The following is a 23147-nucleotide window of genomic DNA, read 5'->3' as shown; positions in this document are numbered from 1 at the left end:
TTTAATTCCAGGTTTTTACGTACCGTGAGTACATTTTATAATATTTCGTGTCGCGTGACGAGGGAAAATTTTCTTTCAGGTACCTACAGTTTAGTAAATTTCTTTTTATGTCTCTATACTTTGATGCGGGTATCTTGAGCCTTTCATCGATCTCCAGTTCTTGAATCGTCCTCGACAAATAATTTCAATTTATACATATCGGCAGAGGCAATTCAATTAAACCTTAAAGTTGTGTATAAACATTATAATACGTTTATTTAAACGTACATTTCATTCGAAATAATCAGGGTAATAAGTACATATTACAAAATAATGATACAGTCTATGACGCGATTTAACGAATCGTGTATCTATAAATCTGGAAAGAAGGTTACTTACTCTGCGTATCTAATTTAAGAACAAGATACAATAACGATAATTATAATAGAGTAATTTTTCTTCAAAGATTTGAAAGTTTTTTTGCTCTTCAATTTTTTCTTTTTTTTTCATATCTAAACGAAACAATCGACGTAATAACGAAGCATTTAAATGCGAAAAAGGTCATTAAGTTATAAAGTACCTACTTGATTATGATGAATTATTTAAAGCAAATAAAATACAGTACGCCTAATGTAAACGCTACTTTGGTTTTTAAAATATTGTGGCTTTTGATTTTCGATTTTTTATTCCATTGTATTTATAATATTTTCACTTCAACTGCGTTTTCTTACAATTAAATGTCACGAAGACCGAATACTGATGATCGTGATGTATCATTAACAATTATGCATACCGATGAATGCTAAGAATAATATGAGAAAATAAAAATCATTACGATAATGGTAAACCTTGATGTTTTCGTTCACAATGCACCTGGTTTTGCGCGTAACATGGATTAAGGTCACGTTATATACAACGGTAGAACTGCGTCGAACGTGTTACGTCATCAAAAATTTAATAGGAATTGAGTCACGGTACTGCGCCTATAATGTTGTTCGGTTTAGAATAAGCGTCATCGCTAAATTCTATATAATTTCGTAGCGTTTATAATATTACACACAACGTAGGTTATCATATATATGCCCTACAATTTGAATAAACATATTGATTTAAATCTTGCCCAATATTTTTGGTTTGAAGAACGGCAGCAAAAAAATGAAAAAGAACGAGAAAAAAATTAATAAAAAAAAATAGAATCAAATCGACGAAAGAGAAACTAGAAAATGAAATGAAAGTTGACAATCGAAGATAATAAAAAATCACGCTACGATGTATATGTGGCGATAAAGTTTAATTCTCACAGAAGTTTTCACTTTTATCCTGCTTTTTTTTTCCCTCTCTTTATCTCCCCTCAATTAATTCACAAACGTAAATTATAACATAACGAATAACTTAAATTCGACAAACATATTGTAGTAAAATGAAGACTAAAAAAAAAAAACAAAAAAAAAATAGGGGTAAAAACGCAGTCGAACAAATATTGTCAACTCAATTGCGTCGCGAGTGTGAGGTCTTCGTATATTGCGCTGGACTTTGATCCTTGTCGATCCCGATGCGACCGCCGATTCGCGAGCCGACAAACTGTATCTGACAACAGCAACTCGAGGGCATTTTGACGCGTGCCTTTTCTCCCTTCATGTCTTTCGAGAGCGCAGCCATTACTCTGTAAACGTACTTCTGTGTGCATTCCGTCTTGTATCCGAGGATGGCTTTGTCGATTATCTTGCAAGCGCCGCCGATCTGACCTCTGCAAAGTAATGAAAGAGAATTAAAAAAAAAAAAAAGCACGATGCGAAAGAAACGATTTGATTCGAAAATGTCGAAACTTGTCGATATTCGATTTATTCTCGAAGTAAGATATTATTGTTGTTGTTTTTATTATTATACACGTGTATACTCACGTTCCGCAGCTCTCGATTTGCACACCCTGCTTGAAACCACTCGCGGGATCCTGGAGTATGAGCAGCCGATCGCCTGTATCGGTTTCCCCCTCTTTTGGAAATATGACCCTTACCTGAAAAGTAATGTTTAACTTCGGTGTACTTACGATTTGAAAGAAAAGTATCATTTTCTATATTCTAATTTTTGTCTTATATTATGAGATATGCAGAAATCAAAGTATTATTGTTATTCTCATTTATTTAACGACTGAAATATTTATATATAGATGTAATTCTCACCTCCGCATTGCAAAGCGATTCGGTACCTTCGGATGGATTTAGCCTATGATCGATCTGGATCTGAAACGAGATTGTCACGCCTCGGTCATTATATTCTGTAAAATTTTACGGTAAAATAATTCTATTGCATCGAACGAGATTTTAATCATTCACATAAATGCGATGTAAAATTAATGACGAAAAAGTAAAAGCAATTGATTAAGATCGAGATTATTCTACCGAGCGATTCTTGTATCGGAGTTTGAAATCGTCGTCGGAATTTGATCGCATCGCATCACGATCATTGTTATAATTATTCTCAATGCTTTGTCAATACAGAGAGTATGATAAGTAACATGTAACGATATGCAGCGAGCGAACAACCGCATAATATGCAGAACAGTTGGTAATGCAACGATTCCAGGATACCGAGGCGTTGGGATTTCTCAGCAGTGACAAACGACGTGCGTTGACGGTTAATTGTACTAGGAAATTTACGGAATATTTTCATTATTTCTCTTCTAGACGTATATCTTTTTTTTCGTCGCGGTCAATTATAATGAAATTTGGAAATATTTCATTGAAACTCACTTCGTCGATGCCGGCGAATATCTTCAAATTTTCATTTCTCCTTAATACGTTCCTCACGATATCCTCGGGATAAGACTCAACTTCCTCGCAGTATGTCTGACCAGTGCAGGATTTCATCCGGACGGGAACCGTGAAACGCGTTGAAGTGTTACGGTGATTTACATCTTCCTCTGGAAAGTTGATATTGCCGCTGTCTGTAGGAGTTTCACATTATTTTAAGCTCCGATCAGAGATTACGAACAACGTAACTTTGTCAAATAAATCGGTTGGCGAATTTACGCCGATGATACGCAAATTTTATATCGATCAAGGATCAAAGTGTCGGGCTTTTGTTGTACTTTATTCTAAACAATCGGTATGTAATATAACAAGTAAACTTTTTCTCTGCACACACGTTAAGACAAAGACAAACCATTTTTTCTCACTTACTTCGTCGGCTTTCCGGGATCGTTTCTCCTCGACTTCTCACTCCGTTGTTCGACGTTGTTTCTCGGACCTCGGGATTTCGCCGGTGAGATTCTACCGGAATTCGGGTCCTGGAGAAGGAATCGAGTTCTGTCACATCCCTGGAGGGCATGGACTGCACTTGCTGCACCGCCTGAGGAGATAATTAACAAGTCGTTACCGCATTTTCCGGACTGTTTCTCCTGTTTTCAAGAAACTGAGAATGTGAAATGCCAGAGAAAAAGAGGACAGAGGTGACTGGATGTTGAACCGCTCCGAATTTTTAACAAAAATTGCGACTAGGAGTTGTTACACAAGTAGAGAATGATGAAAATTTAAAGTTTAAATGGGACTTTTCAGCTCCTTCCAAGCGTTCTTTGTTACACCTAAACCGAATGGAGTAAAGTTGGGTCGAGTTGAATGAGTGAAGAAAATTTGTTAGTCATCAAATCGCGGTATAATTTTACTGATCAATTTGTATCCGAGAAGAGACGAATAGTTTCGAACAAGTCGTGTCCAATAATGATAATGTTTTTCAATCTTCCATTTGATGGCACAAATCTTTGATATTTTTTTTTCCAAATCTCAGAGATATGAGAATACACATCATACGCAACATTTTCACAAACTCTTGTCTCCTTCATATCAGGTCATTTCGTGGAAATGTTACATGAGCAATTTAACAGAGTGAATCCGCCTGCATTTATGCAATTCAGGCTACATTCAAACTAAAACCGCCTGCATTCCGGCAACTTGGATGACAAATTAACCGATCGACATTTGTTTCGGAGTCCATGATTGGAGAGGTTGGAGAAGAGTCAGTCATTCGGGAAGGACGAGACAAATGACGATCGGTTAAAATGTATTTCGAGTTGCCGACGTGCAGGCGTATTTCGGTAAAATACACCATTTGCTTCGCGTTAAATTTCCCAATCAACATATCAACGAAATTACCCGGAATCTTTGTCTGCTTTGTGATTTTCGATTCAGCTATTATATGTATATTAGTTCGGGTCATTCACGCCGATACGGAATTCGCGATTTATACAAGTGTGTGTTGCTTTCATACATGTGATTTTATCCGTGCATGGATCGCGTGTATGCGAATGTACAAAACGCCAGTGTGCGTTTATAATTATGTATAATGATAGTGACGATAATAACAAGAAATAATGTCACAAAAATACAAATCCCACCGAGGGAACTGGTCGTCCTTGCGTTGTACCGGAGACTCTTGTATACCTAATTAACTCGCTTGCGGTATACGGTGTTGCGCCGAGCAGTTTCTCACCGCGAATGAGCATCGAAAGCGTTTCAGTTTCTATTTGACAAGATGCACGATGTTATGATTGGTAAATAAAAATTAATCAATAAAACAAAATGAAAAATTTTAATCATATGTAACAATGTCCCGTACTGTTGAAGCGAAAAACCGCAAACAGGAAAGAATTTCTAATGATTAGCTGGATTTTGATTCGTATTGATTGTAATTCTTGCGGTTGATACAGCCGTTTGAATATATCTCACACGCTTTTAGTGTTCAAGTTTGATTTATTGTGGTAATTTCCTTCTGCACTTTCATCCGGTATTTAGAAATAGTTTTTATTATACAAATTTATCAACGATCTGATAACGAGTCTCTGTAGACTGCAACTTTAACAAATGCAGAATCGATGCGGCTGGCGACGTTTACACTTTTTCCCACAATGAACCAGTTCAGTTTGCTAGTCATTGAAGTTCGCAGTTTATTTGTTGCCAGGTGTGCTGACTGTAAATTCTGCACATACTTCGACGAGGATATTGCTCTATTATACACGTAAACAAAGGCGTAAGGAGTGAAAAATAGTTTTAATGTTTTTACTTGGTTATTGCCAGAGATACCTGAATTATGTGAAAATAGAAGAAAAAAAGATTCATGGAGAAATCCTGAATGCTTACAATGTAACGAGCTTCGAACAACGATAATGAGAATAAATCCTTGCCGTAAGTTATAACAGGAAGAATGCCCGTACAAGGTTCCATTATAATTTGCGGTAAATTTTTTCTCGCAATTGTAGGTTAAGATAACGATTTAACGGAAGAAGGTTATCGTGTTTCCGTTTAATGTTATGACCGAGTTCAACCGTTTAAAAGTTTCTTTAATTCGAGAAAAGGATTATAAAAAAGACTGTACACGTCCCACTTTTTCCTATTTCTAGACAAATTCAATTATTCAACGCAAAAAAGAAAAAAGCGTTAGCTGACCATTTTTTATTTTTTTTTTCTCTTAATTTATGGTCGCAGACACTGATTACAGCCTTTTTTTAATTCTCCTCTTCATTTATTATGTAGAAACGGGTCTCTACCGTGAATCAAAAATTCACTAAAATGCGAGCTAAAATGTTTTCCACCACCGTTGAAGCAATTATGATCGTTATCGATGTATCTATACATACCGAGTATCACATATTTGTATAACAAGATTGCTGAAGGGGACATATATATATATATAAATATTGTGAACGATGATAATGCATTCGATGTATATATATATGTGTGTGTATGCATACATCGAATGCATTATCATCGTTCACAATATTTTCTAAACGGCATTGGGCCCCATGCAGTCATATTCGTATTCAAGAATGCATATAATATTTGGGTATAATCAGACTGTGTAAACAAAATATGCGCGTCGCATTTCATATTCCTAAATTAGATTTTGAAGTGAGTTACGTTCCCAAGAAATCTCTAATCGTAAGTTCAATTTTACACAGTGGTTATTAAAACAAGCTCTTACGGTACCTACCAATGATTTTTTCATAAACACGCGTAAAAAATGTGTTAAAGAGAAGGAATGAGATACACGTAACATCGTTGGATGAAAAATCGTTACTTTCGAGATGAAAACGAAAAAGAGAAAAAATAAATAAAAATATCACCACATCGAGACCAGTGAAAAGAAAAGTCAACACATACCCAAAGAGTACAAATTGCGAATAACAGCAAACGGGACGCCCAAGTGTTTCTTGTTCGCGTAGACTTTTGGCACCTGCAGTCCATCGTTTGACACATCGTTGTTTGCATAACGGTTTGATTCTTGACGCTCGCGCGTGTCTTGCAGTCACTTTATGATAATTTAACGTTGTATTTGAAAATTGCCAACTCGTTCCGTGCTTGATACTTTTGTCGAAATCCTTCTGGCAAACAAATAACTCGCGTCTTGTTTGCACTTGTTGCAACCGGTTATAACGCTTTCGCGACTGCTCGCTGAGCGACTCCACTCACTACTCCGATCGTCCACTGACCACTAACCAGTCTTCACTTTCAAATGACAACCATAACAGCGGCAGTAGCGGCGGTCAACCCGTCAGTCAAGTTCCTGTATGGAGCGCTGGCGGATCGTTATTATAATTATGCGAGGGGGGCGCTCTTTATTGAAACTTTCAACGCATCGCTGCCGTGTACCTAATCTGTATGCGGCGAAGATCTTTTCGTTTCTTTTATTACCCAGAAACCGTTTTTACACCTAACACGTAAGCCGTTCCACACGTGTATAAAACGATACCGTTTACTCGAAGGAGTGACAAATTTGTAAACAAAATTTTCAGACTCGAAATACTGAGAATCGGAAACGGTTGAAACGATAAAAAATTCATACCTTCACTTTTCACATTATTTTCACCGCAGATTTATCGCATGTAACACGAGTTTGGCCTCGGTTTTATTCCATCGAAAGCATTTTTTTTTTTTTTTTCTTCCACCACGCATATTATAATATATTTAACTTTTTCACTATCTCAAACGTGATGCAAGGAAATATATTTACATAGTTGTAAGCAGAAAATGTAGAACCTGTTGATATTCTTTTTTCGTTGTATGTACATATATAGGTAAAGATACTCGCATCAATTTTTAATTTGATACTGCCGGAACAGTTGAATTTAGGAAAAAATTTGGTACTTACAATTATTGCAATAATATTTCAAAATTATGACATCAATGCCCGTTTTACTGTAATTTGAATTTCACTTCAAGTCGTAGAAAAATCGGAGCTTTTAATTGCGTAACTCGTTATTATCGATAGGTCGCAACGTTTTTCCGCGATATCGTATATATTCCGCCAGACACGAAATCCTTTGTCAACTCGCCAATGTAATTTGGCGGGGATTCGAATCGTGGAAGGTTGAAAAAAGATTCTGCATCGCCGTCTTTTTGGCGCAGGGTGATTAATCGTCTTCAGCCCAAACTTCGTACACTTCTTGCCCTCGTGAATCAGTGAATTTCTCTTCATTTAACGACTCAAAACACCTAACTCACTCCTCTATCAATTATTATCTCCCGTCTTGTCACGGCGTTTCTGCGTAAAAATTGAGAAATATAAATAAACCAAAGAAACAACCCCCCAATCACCGAAGCAGGCATCAAGTACTCGTGTTACAGCCGAGTATACACCGGTTCCTCTTCTTTGCACATCCGGGTTATACTTTCAACCACTAATTCGCGGTCCAAACGACCAACGAAAGCTCCCCTTGTAACGGGGGCGGGATAAGTAGGCACAAACGAGCTGCCAGCCACGGCTTGCGAACAAACATTTTCTATTACTATTTCTCTTTTGCGCACAACGCGTCTTATTTCACTCGTTGGCTGTAATTCATTCAAAGTTCACGAACCTTCTTGATATATGTATATATAACTTTTTCATTAATTAATTCTTGTTTGTATTTTTTTTTTTTTTTATACCCCATCACGGTTGATTCGCGTTTCTACCCTTTGAAGGACTAACGAATTGCGTTCCACTGAAATTCGAAACTCGTAAAAGGATTGAAACAAAGGAAAGAAAAACCGTATAAAACAAATTTTATGTTCCGTTCAAATCACGCTTAAACATAAGTTTTCAAGTATTTTAAGTATTAGTGTTTTATAATTTCTAACATTGAGTTATAAAATATTTTTACTTGTATTGTTTCTCGTTCTTCATTTTTATCCATTGCCCCGAAAAAACGTGAAGAAAATATTTTAACAAAATATGTACATTTTCTTGGTTCTCGTTTTATGTTGTACATACATATTTGATGCACGTAATTTATTTGATTATTTATTTTATATGTTGTGTACAATTTTTTCATCAGGCAAAACGTGTGATAGGTAGAGAAATGTTTGCTGAAGGCGTTACGGCAGGTACTTACACAGGTAGATACATATTATTCTTTTCCTTATTTTCTCTCCAATTCGCCCGAACTCTCAAAGCTCGAAACGTACTCACAAACACACGTTCAAAGCGACCCACAAACGTTGCATTGCAGTACACATTGTGAAGCATTTTCTGCGTAGATTTGCAGTCTCTGTTTTGTCCGTGATTTACAAAATCAATATTGTTGAACAATTTGTTTTTCTCCACCTTTTTCTATAGTTCTACTAGGTAATTCTTCAAGCCAGATACCGAAACACGAATTATTCCGTCCTACGTATACACACGTGGTCTATATCGTCATGCAAATGATTTATTTTCGTATAATAATCGACTTGTTTCGAGTTATAAATTGGCTTTCAGAGATTCATTATATATACACGTATACTTTATTACGTCGGTGCTCTAAAATTCCATCCTTGAATATCATTGATGCCTTTTTTTTTTTGTTGCCAATGTAGGCATAATTTATGGTCGAATTTTTTTTCTCCTTCCTGTAATCTACAATTTCTTGGAACGAGATCAGTGTGATATTTGGTGTAAAAAAGGTCTTTTTCATGTACCGCATAGACGATTGAGATATTTGAAAATAATTAAGACGGATATATATCTTTCAGAATAATTTAAAATGCATATCTCAGACGTGTTTTACCGTTATTATAATGTAAAATGAACTCTCGTTGATGCGAAACTCCTGTATTTTTTTTCACGAACTTTTACTGTATAAGCTACACCGACTTTTCTACCCAAATCTATTACATGCATGTATGTATACCTCGTCTACTACGTCACATTTATCCCGAGCAGTTTTCCTCGTCCATCAAAGTTTCGCCATAAGTTTCAGAGAGTTCGAAGATTAAGCTCGCATGATCGAGTGGATATCGACTGCAGCGGGTATAAGGGACGTTGAAAAAGCAAAATGTCACTCAGTCACGACGTTATATCCGAGTTGCAAAAATTACTAACAAATCGGGGAACGGAGTAACGCGCTAAAAACTAATGTGAAGGAAACGGAATCGAGCGTAGAAATTAGAATATTACTTATTTTACAAACGCCGCATGATCTGGAACGTAATGAAGGAAATGTCGTGTCTCGTTACACTTCGACAGATATTCGATCCGTCTTTAATTAATATTTAATTATTTAATTAGCCCTATCACGCCCTGATCGAGACGGATATACTTCGTGTTACATGTACACGCGCAGCAGATTTTTCGGTCCGGTAAACGTTTCACAGTTCAGCTACTGTTGTGCCGCTGAATCTAGAACACTTGATTAAATTTACATATTACACCCAGCTCTGTATTCCTCTTTTGTATAACTAAGCAAGGAAAAATTCTTTGACGTTATGTATAGATTTGAAATGTGTTACACGCGATGTTTTGATTTTAATTGAGGGCTAAAAATTTAGCATCGACTTTAAGGAGGCCGTCGAGCCGAGGATCAATTCTTTTTTCTTAATTCGCCATTTAAGTTGACGAATTAGCTACGACGATGTTATTTATACGCAAATGTGATGGAAAAAAATTTATTCAACTCGTAAACAAAAGTTCGGACTCGGTTCTTCATTTTAAATCGTTTTATACAGAATACTGTATTATCTACAATTCCACTAATATATAAGGTACTTTTTTTCATATCACGTTAATAGAACCGTTACCTCAATATTTGATTTTTCAAGAGTACGCTAATATTGATTTTGTTTCAACGAGTAGTAATGTTAAATTAACTTACAAAATATCAAATTTATCACAAGTTCAGTGAATGGTAGAAAATAGTTAACTCGACAAAACAAATAACCGTGGTCTGAGATCGAATGAATCTCCCAGATTTTTGCACAATCTGAATATAATTTGAAATAAAAAAATTAACATCCAAATCTCTTGCTTTACGAAAATAATTCATAACTCACGAATTAGATAATAATTTAATACAAATACTAATTTCCTAGTACCAAATTACGACAAGTATTAACTTCAAAATCACCAACCTTCTCGAGAAAATCGTTTTATCCCGAATGTTCGATGAATAATGTTAAAAATAAATTTTACAACAATAACGATATATTACGAACAAAGCAGTCAACAAATCCGTCGCGTTTTTCGGGGAAAACGCGAACTAAGCGATCGTTGACGTTGAGCGACGTTTGTCAAGGGGGCCTTGGAAGTTATTAGGCGTGTGAATAACTCAGCACGCCTTCGTACAGATTGAACCTCAGTCTGCCGTCAGATCAGGCAGCTTTAACAGTGACGAAATTCCAATGGGATCTGTCAGCAGGGCTCGTCGCGAAGAACGATTCTTCTGCATCTAAAGCTCGCTTCGAGATGAGAGGGGAAATCGAGGAAGAGAAAGGTGTAAAGTTTTTTCATTCCAACTGAACAAAGGAAAGCCGGAAAGAAAAAATAAAAATAATTCACATTCAAAACGAGAAGCATCCTCTGTTCGAGTTACCCCCATATACAATCGTTGTACTGTCGGAGCCATAAAATAGGCCTATGGTGTTGGCGGAATACGTCGCTGAAACGTCCGCTGGGGGATGAATAATTCCGGGCGAATGTATTCCGCACTGTTAGTAGCGCGGTCAATACCAGCACTGCGTTCAGGTGGAATTAGGTGGGGGTTTTGCCGGAAGGACGACGTGGCTCAAAGCTCGGCGGCGCAGTGACTCGGGTAAAGGAAAAGTCGCAAAAAAATATCGGACCGCCTTTTCCGAGTGTTGATTTTTTGGTTTTAATTTACTGAGACCGAGAAGCGACTCCGATCATCGACGCTTTTGAAGGAAATTAAGCACGCAGGGTGAACGTTTTAACCAGAAATCCACATGACTAGCGGGGTGAAACGCGAATCATGCGCGCAACTGGCGCCAGGGGTGGATGAGGACTCCCAGGGGCGAACCTTGATCCTCTTTTTGTCTTCTCATGATCGCAGGAACTTTTTCGTCTTGAATTTTAGATTGGTAAAAAAGTTTATACGTATTTTTAATGGGAAAAATGCAAATTGACGAGGAATGATTTTAGATTTTATCTTTATTTATTCAGATTTATTTATTTTTTAAATTTCGATTTTGCAAGGAAGGTTGATGAAAATATTCGTGGTCCGATAATTTGAAAAAAGTACAGATCAGTGATGGTGATAACAACTACGAACATTCTGGTCATCCGGTGAAATGCAAATTTTTTTTTGCAAAGACTCGATTTTGTCAAACCTGTGTTTAAATACACAGTCGAAATGGAAGCAGTTTTGATTTTTTTAAAACGATAAATCTCGCCAAGATTTTCTTAGATGATGTCCGTCCTTTATTATAGATTCTTCCTACTTTACTATCAAGTTGACTGAGAGAAGAAAATATTCTTTTACCGGATTTTTGCAGAATTTTAGTGTAGATAATTCGGAGTCAAGTCAAAACTATAATTATACAAAAACTTGTGAGATTGGAAACATGTGTTTTAAAAACTAGGCGAATGTAACATAATCAGATTCCGAATCGGTTCAGTAACAGTAGTAAAAAACAATTGAATAAATAAATGTGTAAAGAGAAATTTTAAAAAATTGCGAAACTGTTTTTAGTACGAAAAAGTACCGAAAGTGAATTAATAAGTGAGGAAAACATGACCCTTCAAATGTGTAGAATATGCAAAAAGATTATACAATATAAAGGTGGCAATATCGAATTGTCCAAGACAAAAGTCTATTTCGTAGAATTACAAAACGCAGATAGTCTAAATTTATAAAAGTCGAAATGCAGATCTGTGGAAATGAATAAGAATATATAAGACGTATAGAATCGTAAAAATTCTGACCATTTCATATTTTGCTTTTCACAAGCTCTGACATTTCTACATTTGGACTATCGTGCGTTTCAACGTTCTGATAAGTTTTGAAATTCCACGAAAAACATTTCCACATTTTTGTAGAAAATCCAACGCGACGCCGACGTCCGAAAAACCTGTATTTTGAGGTAACCGACGTTGCAAAAACGTGCAAAATCCGGAAGGTGGATTTCGCGGGTTCGCATTTAAATCGAACAACCTGGTGGGGGAGTCGCGAGGATATTCCGCGCGTGTCAGGAGAGGCTAGGGCGTTTTGAGGGGCAGAACGAGGGAAGGAAGGAAGCGGCTATAGGCGGGGGTGGGGGGTGGCGGTGGGGGCGGGAGGGAAGGCGCGGGACGCAGAGCAGCGAGCTCTCAGCTGCAGAAGTTGCTCGCTGTCAGACAGACGGCAGCTCACAACCGCGCTGCTGGTGCTGCTGGTGCTGCTGCTGCTGCTGTTACTGATACCGTGATAGACGAGAAGTTGATCGAGGCGGACGGTTGGGCCGACGGACGGACGGACGGACCGAGGGATATATAGATAGACAGAGAGGGACAGAAAGAGGGAGGGAAGGACGGAAAAGAGGGACAGGGGAGACGCAGACGGCCTCGAACTGTCGACGGACGAGGGCCGGGCCTTCGAATTGTACTCGCAGTTTTTTGAAGAGAGAGGGAGGGAGAGAAATAGAGGAAAGAAACAAGTTTTCGAAACCCCGATCGATCGCTTCGTTCTAAGAAAATTGACAGCAACGAGGCCGATAGGATCAGACGACGCACGTTTAAAAGGGCGAAATAGAGGAGGACGAAATCGAAATCGTTTAGTTCAAGTTTAAACCGGTGCCGTCGTAGCATAAGGACGTCCGTTTGAACCTGCCAAGGATACGCTGGGCACTCGAAAGGACCAGGTTAGTCACACCGACATTCTCTACTGTCAAGGACCAACCGATAATCCGCATCTTTGTGCTCGCCGGTTTCTTAGTCACTGTGAACTTGGCAACCGGCACGTACACTTCGCACCAAAAACTCGTCACAGATCGTCGTTTCTACTTATTCTTTTGCCAGGCATTGCTCTTATTCTAATTTACGTTAAAATCCGTGTGACGTTTGCTGCAGAAATAGGTATATAATAACTGACAGGACCGAAGTGTCAGCTCTGTAGAAAATTAGTTCCTCTTCTTCTTCTTTTTCGTTCATATTCATTCTCTCAACTCTGCAGCCTTTCTAAATCTACCTACGAATAGCAAGATTCTTTGTTATATAACGATAATTTTATGTACCAGAGCCTCTGTGTGTCTTGTGAATTTTGCCGCATTGCCGTAACGATATAGCATGTCACTACGGGAGATTTTTATTCCTCAGGGATAAGTTGAAACGTGAATAAGAACAACGGATTTTCATCGCTTCGTATAATTATTTAAATACGAGATTTGCAATTGAAAATTTCGCGGTAAATTAACCGATCACCGACAAGGTATTTTCGTCTGAAATTTTTTTCTCCACCATAGATCCACGGTCGCCATTTTGAAATTGACGAGGTACTTCTTTCTCTAGCGGTGTCTCACAATCGGGGTGCGTTCCGCATACGCGACACATAGATATACCGTATACACAAACTTGTCGTCTTTTTTTCTATTTTTATCAAAAACTCATCGCTCTAGACACGCTCTAAATTATCGTCAACGAAATTCCAGGCAGGTCTGGATCCTTTTTTTATTTTTTGTTACGTTTCAGTTCTGAAATCCAAGCTAATGGAAGCATCGTCGTCCTCGGCGGTACAGTAATCAGATTTCATCACGACGACAAGCGTAGAAACTACAAAACACTTACTGCCAAACTCGTAAATCATACTTCATGTCCGGTTTACTTTACTCCTCGCGTTTCCTGTGCAACCTTCAACGCGTAGCGAAGCCAGACAATCGCCAGTTCATCTTCCATCCAACGAAAGCTTCTCATCCTACTTTCATTCCTCATTTTAACTTCCTTTCGTTCTCTCTCTCTCTCTCTCTCTCTCTCTCTCTCTCTCTCTCTCTCTCTGTGGCTTAAATCTCGTCGTACATCCGAAACGGACGCACGTCGTCTACTCCCGGAGTTTAATTTCGACTCCCAGGGCGGCCGACAAGTTACGCTTTTTCCACTGGAAGCGGACGCGCTTCTCGCTGCAGTGATAAAAGCGCGTCGGGTCAGCCTCACCTGGGCGGCCGATCCGTCCGGCTTTTACCACTCGACGGTTGCCATGCCGGCCGGCGTGTCACGCCGTCATCACGTTTCTAACACAGGACGTGCATCGAAGCTCATTCCGCCGCGTTACTCGATAGTCGATACGACACGCGAATGATCGTTACTTCGCCGCTTTCGGCGAAGACCTCGAAAAAGGAGGAGGAGGTTCCTCGATTAACTAATTTTTCTCGCTTTACCTCCGCGTTCCCTCACCACCTACCGCTTCACCCCTCTTGCGCGATACGCGACCCCCGCTTGTATCTTAACGCCTGTCTAGGCACTCCGAACGTTTATCGGCAACGGCATTGTATCGCGGTGCGGTATTATTTCAATGCAGGTCGTTTAAAGTCGTAGACGTATTCGCGTTGCAGCTAACGTCTTCCGTGGATCGATAGACGGTTCGTGAAATACCGCTACGCCTTACGCTGCATGCGGCTGCTGCGGAATTTCGGTCATCGTTATGCGGCAAACAGTTTTAACTCACTTTAATCGCTCCTTCGCTTACTTTGTTTTCATTATCTACGTGCTGTACGGAGTGTTCTGTTGAAGATTTAACACGCGTATGGTTTTTTTTTTTTTTCGATTTTTATCACTTCAACTGAGTGTATAAAGTCTTCGCTAAGTATTTCGGGAATACCTTATATTTTATTTCTGTCGATACTGTATTGATTACAAGTATTTGGAATATCTTGGAAAAATGATTGTTCATTATGTAATTTACTAGTCAACTTACCCAATTTACCATCTTTATTTTCATATAAACACACTGGGGCTTACTTATAGCCTGACTTTTGTTTCGTCATTTACAACTACATGAATTATTTATCTTCCGCTGTATCAATTTATTGTATAAATCGCTGTACAATTACAATTACGATTGTGAAATTGTGTTGTAGCTGAGCTGGGAAATATGTCGGACTAACGAGTATAAAAAAAATTAAATCGACCTGTTCCAAGATCGCGATATAATCCTTCCACGCGAAATCACATCCGGAAATATAGGATTGATGCCTTCGAGTATCAACCTACGCACTGAGGAAACCAATATACATGTACATATATGTATATATATATATATATATTATTTTTACAACGTGCGAGTGAATATCGATCAAACTCCTGTACCTATAATACAGCCATTCAGTTTTTTACCTCTGAGCTTTTTTCTCTCTCGGAACTCTATTCGAAACATCCCGTGACGGAAAAAAAAACTTGATTCCACGGGTTTGATCGATGAACATCTTTAATCTTGTGAAATATTTTAGCATTTGAACCTCGTCAGGTATAAAATAATTACCATTGATATTATGATTCTACTATTCTAGAATAATCTCTCAACATGTTCAATATTTCAAAACTCTTGTATTTCCGCACGATTCTTACGTTTCAAAATATTTTCCAAATAATTATACCATCTCTCAATATTCTCTCGACGATTTTTACATTTCCCAATATTCTCTCAACAATTCTTCCATCTCGGAATATATCCTCGATAATTTTAATATTCCATCCACGCTGATTAACTCGGACATTTCCAAGGGTCGTTTAAGCAATTTATAACACACCTATGCAAATATCCGTTTTACGCACGGTGAATTTATTAACGACAACGAAATGTTCGACATCCCTCAGGCATGAGCACGGGGGAGCCTGCCGGCGAGGGGGGAGGGGGAGGCGGCGAATCGACTCCCGGGGGCGACCAGAGCGCCGGCACGACGCAGACCGGGGCCCAAATCCACCCCCCGCCTTCGCCCCTGAGCGGCTGCTACCTCCTCGTGGTTTTGCCGGAACCGCACACCGCACAACACAAGGATTTGATCATTAACCGTCTTGCGAAAGGTGAGTAGAAATATTTACACTCTACATACGGCCATCTTAACTTAACCTGATACCTACAATATTTTATCGCCGATTTTATGCAACAATAATTTCTCTTCTAACGACGTATACGTTTCTTCTACCAATTATACGCGTTGTACAGGCAAATATGCCTTCCGCGGTTTACGTGCAAGGTATAATTTGGCGCATTACTTGCAGTATAATGTTGTAACGAATATATATACACAAGATAATCGCGTCTCTAATTCTTGCGGATTAAATTGTCCGGATGAAGCTCAACCCTCGTTTATGTTTTCTCGGTCGTCTTTCCTTTTCGACAACACTGCCGTGAGAAACGTGTGTAATATTCTACTTGGATTATTTATTTACGAACTTATGTAGGCAGAAACAATGAACCGGTTAAGAATAACGTGAAACAGGGAAAATTCAGATAATTTGTGCAAATTCATAGTGGCAAAAGTTGAAGGTTCTCAAAAATTAAAGAAGTTCTGATATTTTTGGGAAAATCTTCAAGATTCGATATTTTTTATCGCAACAACATAAAATAACTCGTGCTGTCAGGAAACCTCACGGTCTCAATAGTTACAAGAAAAAAAAAAAATACCAGTTAGAAATAAAATATTACATCACGTTGAAACGATGATGCAATTTCTCTGACTATTTTGAAATTTGTCGATTCTCGAAGCGCTGCAATCGTTTCAATAAATTCTGTATAATAGAGAGGAAGATGAAAAAAAAAAATGATATTCGAATATCTTAGGTCCGGACGAATGCCTTCGAATCCCGAGGTAATCGATTACGGAACGGCACCCGCGGCGAGGCGAATTTATCGCAGCCTATCAGCTGTCGCTTATCTCGATTACAGGCGTTGAATATTATTATTGATATTGCCGGTTTGTGCAAATGTCTCTACCGAAGTCCCGACCGAGTGTGCAGCAATAATATTTCCCTTATCGAGCATTAAGTTGTTAGCTATATACTTTCCGACTCTATACATTATACACATTGTATCTTGAAACTTGCACGAACGTAACTCTGCGGACTAATCGAAAAACGAAATCACGTCGCCGGCTGCAGCTAACTAGCTAGTCGATACTCAGGTATGTACATACATCTGCAATTAATCCATCCGAATTGTGTAACACGCGACCTCGTCAGTGCAGCGGTTCGATGACACGGAAACGAGCTCATTAATAGTGGGCAAAAAATCCAATTCAAACTTAATCTTTGGCGGAAATTGTTTGTTGATTTATTTGATTTTTATTTGATCTTTTTTCTTTTTTTTTGCAAGCTCGCGGTTAGCGATGTAAATCGATGAAAATCGATGCGGTTTTTGTCGAAACTATACATCGTCAATTTTACATTCGAATTTTTCGTTTTAGGGATAGAAATATTTTTTAAACCCAGATATATGTTCGAAGGGATAAGGTAATTATGCGATTATGTAACTCGAATATGAAAATAGAAACGACACTTTAATTTACCAAAGCGCACATCGGATATACATGTGATAAATATAATATAATGCTCGTTACGTATTTTATCCTTTTAAACGTGATTGCAAATCCGCTATAATTCGCTTTTGCAGAATCAGCGCCCTTCCAGGTATTCGTTCTAAATGTATAAAGTAATTACGACGGGTATAGCTTTGAAATTTGCAAGTCAAACGCGACACTCCAAATCGTAAGTATTATGCGTTATCGAATTTTGTTAGAAATATTTTTTTCACCCTAAATGCAACTTTCCGCAATGCCGGGTGTAAAACAAAAATCAGGATCATTTTGCAGAACTTCAGGTTAGGGGTAGATCTTGTATTTTCGTTTTGTCTCACTCGTTATTTCGCGTTTCGATTTTTTCTTTCGTCTTTCGTTTTTGGACAGTCTGACAGTCGCGTTTACAGATTCACGTTGTCAAGAGATTAGAAGCTGTTCAATTTTATCCCTACTATAACTTTGAGTCGGTATGCAAGGCAGTTTCGAGCGTGTCGACGGATCGTTTTACGTCCGAATAACGACGACGACGCTCCGGGGTTTTATACCGGCGTCCCGCCTTCAGGTTTATCCCGCATTGCGGTATTTTCCAGCAGTAGACACCTTACACGACACACGTATAATCGCTCGTTTTAACAATATTCCCAGAGTTTCTAAAACGCGTCGCGGAATTTCGCAGACGCGAAACGGGCTTCGCCTCTGTACATGATGGGAAAAACGGCCAAAACGACGGTTTCGCAGTCGAAAAGTAAACAAAACAAAAAATTCTCAGGGCTTCTCTCTCTCTCTCTATCTCTCTCTCTCTCTTTCTCTCCTCTGAAGAACCGCAAGAATAAGCAGAAGGAAAAGAAGAAGAAGACTCAAAGCGGAGGGACGTGGCGTATATTTGCGGAGTAAATTTAGCGATAAATCGAGGATTTTCTCTATTTGTCCCGGTGCAGCTTCTGCCTCCTCTTCTCTTCTCTTCCCTTCCCTTCCCTTCCCTTCGTTTGGGCTCGCTCCTAACTGCACTGCACTGCGTGCGTTTCAAGCTTCAGGGTTGTGACCCGAAGCCGCGACCCTCTGCAAGGCCTCAAATGCGGCGCACCGTTTGTATTTATAGACTTTACAGACGGAAAGACCCTGCGGTTAGCTAGACTCTCGCACCCCGGACCGCAGCTGACGACTCGAGAGTCGACGCCATCTTTCTTCGACTCGTCTTCCGTCGCCTGACGCCTGACGCCGCCCTTAAAATACGTATTCAAAATTTTATCCCGTCGACGGATTATAATGTGCACGCTGCGTTTCTCGGGATCTTAACGAGCCGTGTTCTCTGCTCACTATAAACTTCTCCAGACGTTTACAATTTATTTGCAAACTCTCTCGTTTTCCCGTCGCGTTTAAACATCGCCGCAAAACGCTTAGACGGCTTTAAAGCACTCTCTGAATTGAAGTATGATATCAAGGATGACGTTTTTATGGAGCCGCAGAAGAAGACGATTTCGCTATATAAATGCAAATTTCGATTTTCACTCGATTTTTCTTTTTCAATTTTCACGCAATAACTGCACGAGATTATTTGAAGACTAAAAAAACGGCGATAGATTTTTTTGTCCACTTAGTTGCAGAATAAAAACTGCGCGCCAAATAATGAATAGAAAAGGAATAAATTGCAGTGATTGAAAGCGTGCAATAGAAGAAAAGTTGATGGTATTAGAAAATGATGCACAGGCTTGTGGTCGAAAAAAAAAAAAAAGTATTCGTTTTGCAAGTACATGCGAATACAGCAATCGGTGTTTTGGTAGAGAAATGTTTCTGTTCGATTTAATTGAGAGTATGAGATTATAAAACACGGCTAGAACTGTAACTACAAAATACGAAGAAGGCTGAATGGTCGGATGCCTTTAAGATGAATGAACTCCGGCTCGTTCGAATCGAATCTGCTTCTGCTATTACCACCAAACTCTTTCGTCCTTATTAATCTTATTATACGTACACGCAATTGAATCTTTTTATGAAAGGAATATTTTTAATTTTTATTTCCCTACGAATTGGACAAGACCGAAATAATCCGGAGATTGATTTTTTTTCTTTTTCATCAAACGAAATGATCACGGATATTAAACACGTATGCTATGCAATTTCACAAATTTTACAATTTACAAGCATACCTCACCAACGAACACGCATAATGAGATCATATCGTTGTACTTTTCTATCTCGAGTAACAGCTTCATACTTTGTTGAAAAGGAGAAAAATAACAATAAGTTATTTTATTTTGCATTTATTTACTTATTCGCTTTACACTGATGTGCAAATTTTTCATCCCAATAAAAAATTGCCGGCGTTATTCCCGCAGAGTTATAGATAATATCACGTTAAGAAATGATTTCACACGATTGAGCTACGACTACGCGCCTCATCGTCTCAAAATATCCAAGTGACGAAATATTTCTCGCGAGAATTCGATGAATCGCGTGTATAAATTTGCAAGGCGAACGGATTTCGCGTCAAATTCTCTAATCTATTTATTAACGAACCGTAACTCACGCATCAAGATTATCGAACGTCTCACGGTCGTCGGATTTATTTTTTATAATAATAATAATAATAACAACAACAACAATAATAACATTGCGCTTATCTTGCAGTGCACGCAGTTTTTCACTTGTTAATTAATCATTTTATGCTCGTGTAATTTTCCCAGCCCCGTCTCTTCATCTCGAAGTTTTTTATTTTCGTATTTACACACAACCTTCGTGACTACTAATTAAATGAAAACTGTTGGTAATATGTACACATAGAAATCAGATTTGTGGCGGCCATGCTTATAAACTCATTGATAAACGTGACAATTACGAGCATCGTGCTTCGGCAGTATGAAGCTTATCGATATACTCGAGTATCACGCGACTTTGAAAACCGCATGAAGCGTTTCTTGATAACAACGATTTTATTTTTCTTGCGTGCAATGAAATATACGTCTCAGGTTTTTTCCTTTCCTCTTCAAATCCCCCGCCAGATATTATAAGTTTTTAGCGATTTTTTGGGTTTGAATTTTTTGTAATCGTCTTTGCGGAGAAGCTTGAATTTTTTTACTCACATTCTGCGTACGATATAAGAGTCTTCGAAAACGTCTTAAGCTGCTTTTCTCCTTACTTAAATTTTCTGTCTCATCGTAATACTTTTCAACCATCTCGAGAAACATTCGAATAAAAACTTTACCACATGTTATTCAATTTATAATATAAAACCATAGCTGCTTTTATTCGTAAATTCATCACCTACGAATCACGTGAACTTGAATTATTCTTCAAAGTATAGAATTGACCAAAAAACCAACTTAGCCACCAATAATGTGAAATCAATACAGGCTGCGTGCCTGTAATAAATATTAAACGAACGCTCTCCTTCAGAATATAATATTTATTATACCCTATAAAATATCGATGATTTTCATAAAATAAATTTACGAGCAAAATCAACTGGGAATTGTTATCATCGATAGAAATTGGACGACCGGTTACATACGAATTTGTCTATACAAACAAAGTTTGCTCGTCAATATAACCAGTCTCTGATCACCAATAACCAGCAATAAACCGCATTTCGATAGAAAATTTATGTCGTTTAAAACGACGATTTTTTTTCCGCACAATGTAGACGAGCAAATATTTTGCTCGAAAGAGAAAAAAATAAAAAATAAAAACATAAGTATACTTTTAGCTACTGAATTCAGTCAGCGATTTCAAGCCTTCGCTGGTTTCTTCATTTTTTAGTTCTTGACGCGTTTTTTACTACCGCAAAACCACCGCGCACCTGACAAATTTCTCACACGTTTATCGTAGGTAACGCGAATTTCTCTTCTCAGGCTTTGCGAAGCCTGATCCCTGGCACATCGTCAGACTTTTTTTCCCAACGAGTTATATCTAATTTTTACATCTTCGAGGACCTTCTTCGTCTCCGTTGGACCTCCTGCAGGTGCCGACGTCGCTGAAATTCGCAGACAGCATGCGCGCCCTGAACGGAACCTTTTCTCCTCTCTCTCTCTCTCTCTCTCTCTCTCTCTCCTCTCTCTCTCGCTCTCTCTCTACACGCGGCGTGGACTACCAGGATCAATATTCCCCTCAGACACCGCGAAGAAAACTGTCGCTACGCCGGAACTTGGCTTTTCCTCACAATCTGTATTCCTTGCAACGGATCCTGGCCACCGTTCTGGACACGCATCACACATCCACGCGTCCTGTTGGTCCTCCACCATTTCTCCGACGGTCAAACACGTGATCGAAAAATTTTTAGCGCCTCCGGCGTTCCAGACGCGTCTCTCGGTCTGCTCTGCCAAAGTATGATCGGTGTGCTTGCGAAATTTCACGCAATCGTGTATTCCCTGCCCGTTTATGCGGATGGCCCATATACTACTGCTACATCCGTACATACGTGTGTAAATATATATACATATATACACAGTATACTGCAAGTACATACCGTACGATCCGGGCAATTTAAATTGATTGATGAGATTGGCCGCCTCGGATAAGTGACCGATATTATACGCATACATACATGTGTATTGTATATAATGTATATACGTATCATGCACTTCGTATGCACGATATGCGAATGGAATCGATTGGTTTGCTTTTTTTTTTTTGCATTATTTGTTATTTAATTTTTCCTTCGTAGAAGCGTTAGCCTATCTATATGGATGTATAAAATAACAAATATTGAAGAGAAAAAAATTTCTGCCGCAGTTGTACACTTATTATATAGATTACGTAGATATAATTGTAAAAATGTTGGATGAAAACTCTCTCAATGCGTGCATGTGGTCTGGTATACTCGTACGAAGGTATATAATACACGGCTGTACACGAATTTGAAGTAAAATTCGAACCGGGGTTCGGGATTTGATACTCGATTGACTTATCGTTTTCCGATTCAAATGACGCGTGAAATGACGCTCCCTATCCTTTTTTCATTTCACTGGATACTATTTATACCGTGACACCGTAATTCAGTGACGAGGGAAAAAACGTCTCGAAAGTATTATGTATATATATATATATATGTATACGTATATATACGTACGTCTTTTTCGAAACGATTTTTACCCTTTCACACTTTTATTGAACTCGTTTACTTTGCTTCTCCTCTTATATTCCGTCGCCGGATCTCGATACTTTGTAAGAAATTTGTAGAGGAAGTTGGCTCGAACGAAAGATGAATTTTGTCAATGTTTGCCTCCCTTTTTTTTTTTCTTCTTCTTCTCGAGAGAGATATTTGAACGGAAAGATTTTTTGTCAAACATTCACGATACCTCGTTAAAATGTTTACCTTATTATATATTAAATTGAAGTACGATTTCCACGTATAAACTTATAGCTTGAACAATTTTCATTTACATTTACATATATTGCATAAAATACACTTTTTTCACATCGAGCTTTATTACGTCATTGACTAGAACG

The 23147-nt window shown here is 38.5% G+C and overlaps 2 protein-coding genes across 3 annotated transcripts in view; one reads left to right on the top strand and one right to left on the bottom strand.

The window, feature by feature from the left end:
* Positions 1–229: 229 nt before the first annotated feature.
* LOC107217874 lies at positions 230–6486 on the bottom strand. Of its 2 annotated transcripts, none has more exons than XM_046743739.1 (6): positions 6132–6486; positions 3159–3327; positions 2730–2899; positions 2160–2219; positions 1881–1993; positions 230–1726 (listed from the first exon to the last, which is right to left on the bottom strand). In XM_046743739.1, exons 1-6 carry the CDS (start codon positions 6237–6239, stop codon positions 1468–1470), a joined length of 879 nt encoding a protein of 292 aa, XP_046599695.1. In that variant the 5' UTR covers positions 6240–6486; the 3' UTR covers positions 230–1467. The 2 variants fall into 2 exon arrangements, with proteins under 2 accessions (XP_046599695.1, XP_015511046.1); XM_015655560.2 differs by having other exon boundaries at positions 2730–2923; positions 6132–6484.
* A 6058-nt stretch (positions 6487–12544) lies between these two features.
* Positions 12545–23147, top strand: part of LOC107217864 (microtubule-associated protein futsch) — a 68195-nt gene continuing 57592 nt past the window's right edge. Inside the window, exons 1-2 of the mRNA XM_015655550.2 lie at positions 12545–13058; positions 16003–16209. Of these exons, the coding sequence (XP_015511036.2) occupies positions 16005–16209 (205 nt within the window). The 5' untranslated portion in view covers positions 12545–13058; positions 16003–16004. The remainder of the gene's footprint in view (positions 13059–16002; positions 16210–23147) is intronic.

The sequence above is a fragment of the Neodiprion lecontei genome, chromosome 6 (assembly GCF_021901455.1).
Source record: "Neodiprion lecontei isolate iyNeoLeco1 chromosome 6, iyNeoLeco1.1, whole genome shotgun sequence".
Classification (NCBI taxonomy): domain Eukaryota; kingdom Metazoa; phylum Arthropoda; class Insecta; order Hymenoptera; family Diprionidae; genus Neodiprion; species Neodiprion lecontei.
Note: the sequence above shows the minus strand (reverse complement) of the source record. Positions and strands in the feature narration are given on the sequence as shown.

What these genes read in the sequence shown, in the direction of transcription:
- LOC107217874 (XM_015655560.2), bottom strand. Translation starts at nt 6,239, where the DNA reads ATGCAAACAACGATGTGTCAAACGATGGACTGCAGGTGCCAAAAGTCT. An exon ending in TCGCAATTTGTACTCTTTGG is followed by an intron (nt 3,328 to 6,131) that starts GTATGTGTTGAC and finishes TTATCTCCTCAG; the next exon opens with GCGGTGCAGCAAGTGCAGTC. An exon ending in GATCCCGGAAAGCCGACGAA is followed by an intron (nt 2,924 to 3,158) that starts GTAAGTGAGAAA and finishes AAACTCCTACAG; the next exon opens with ACAGCGGCAATATCAACTTT.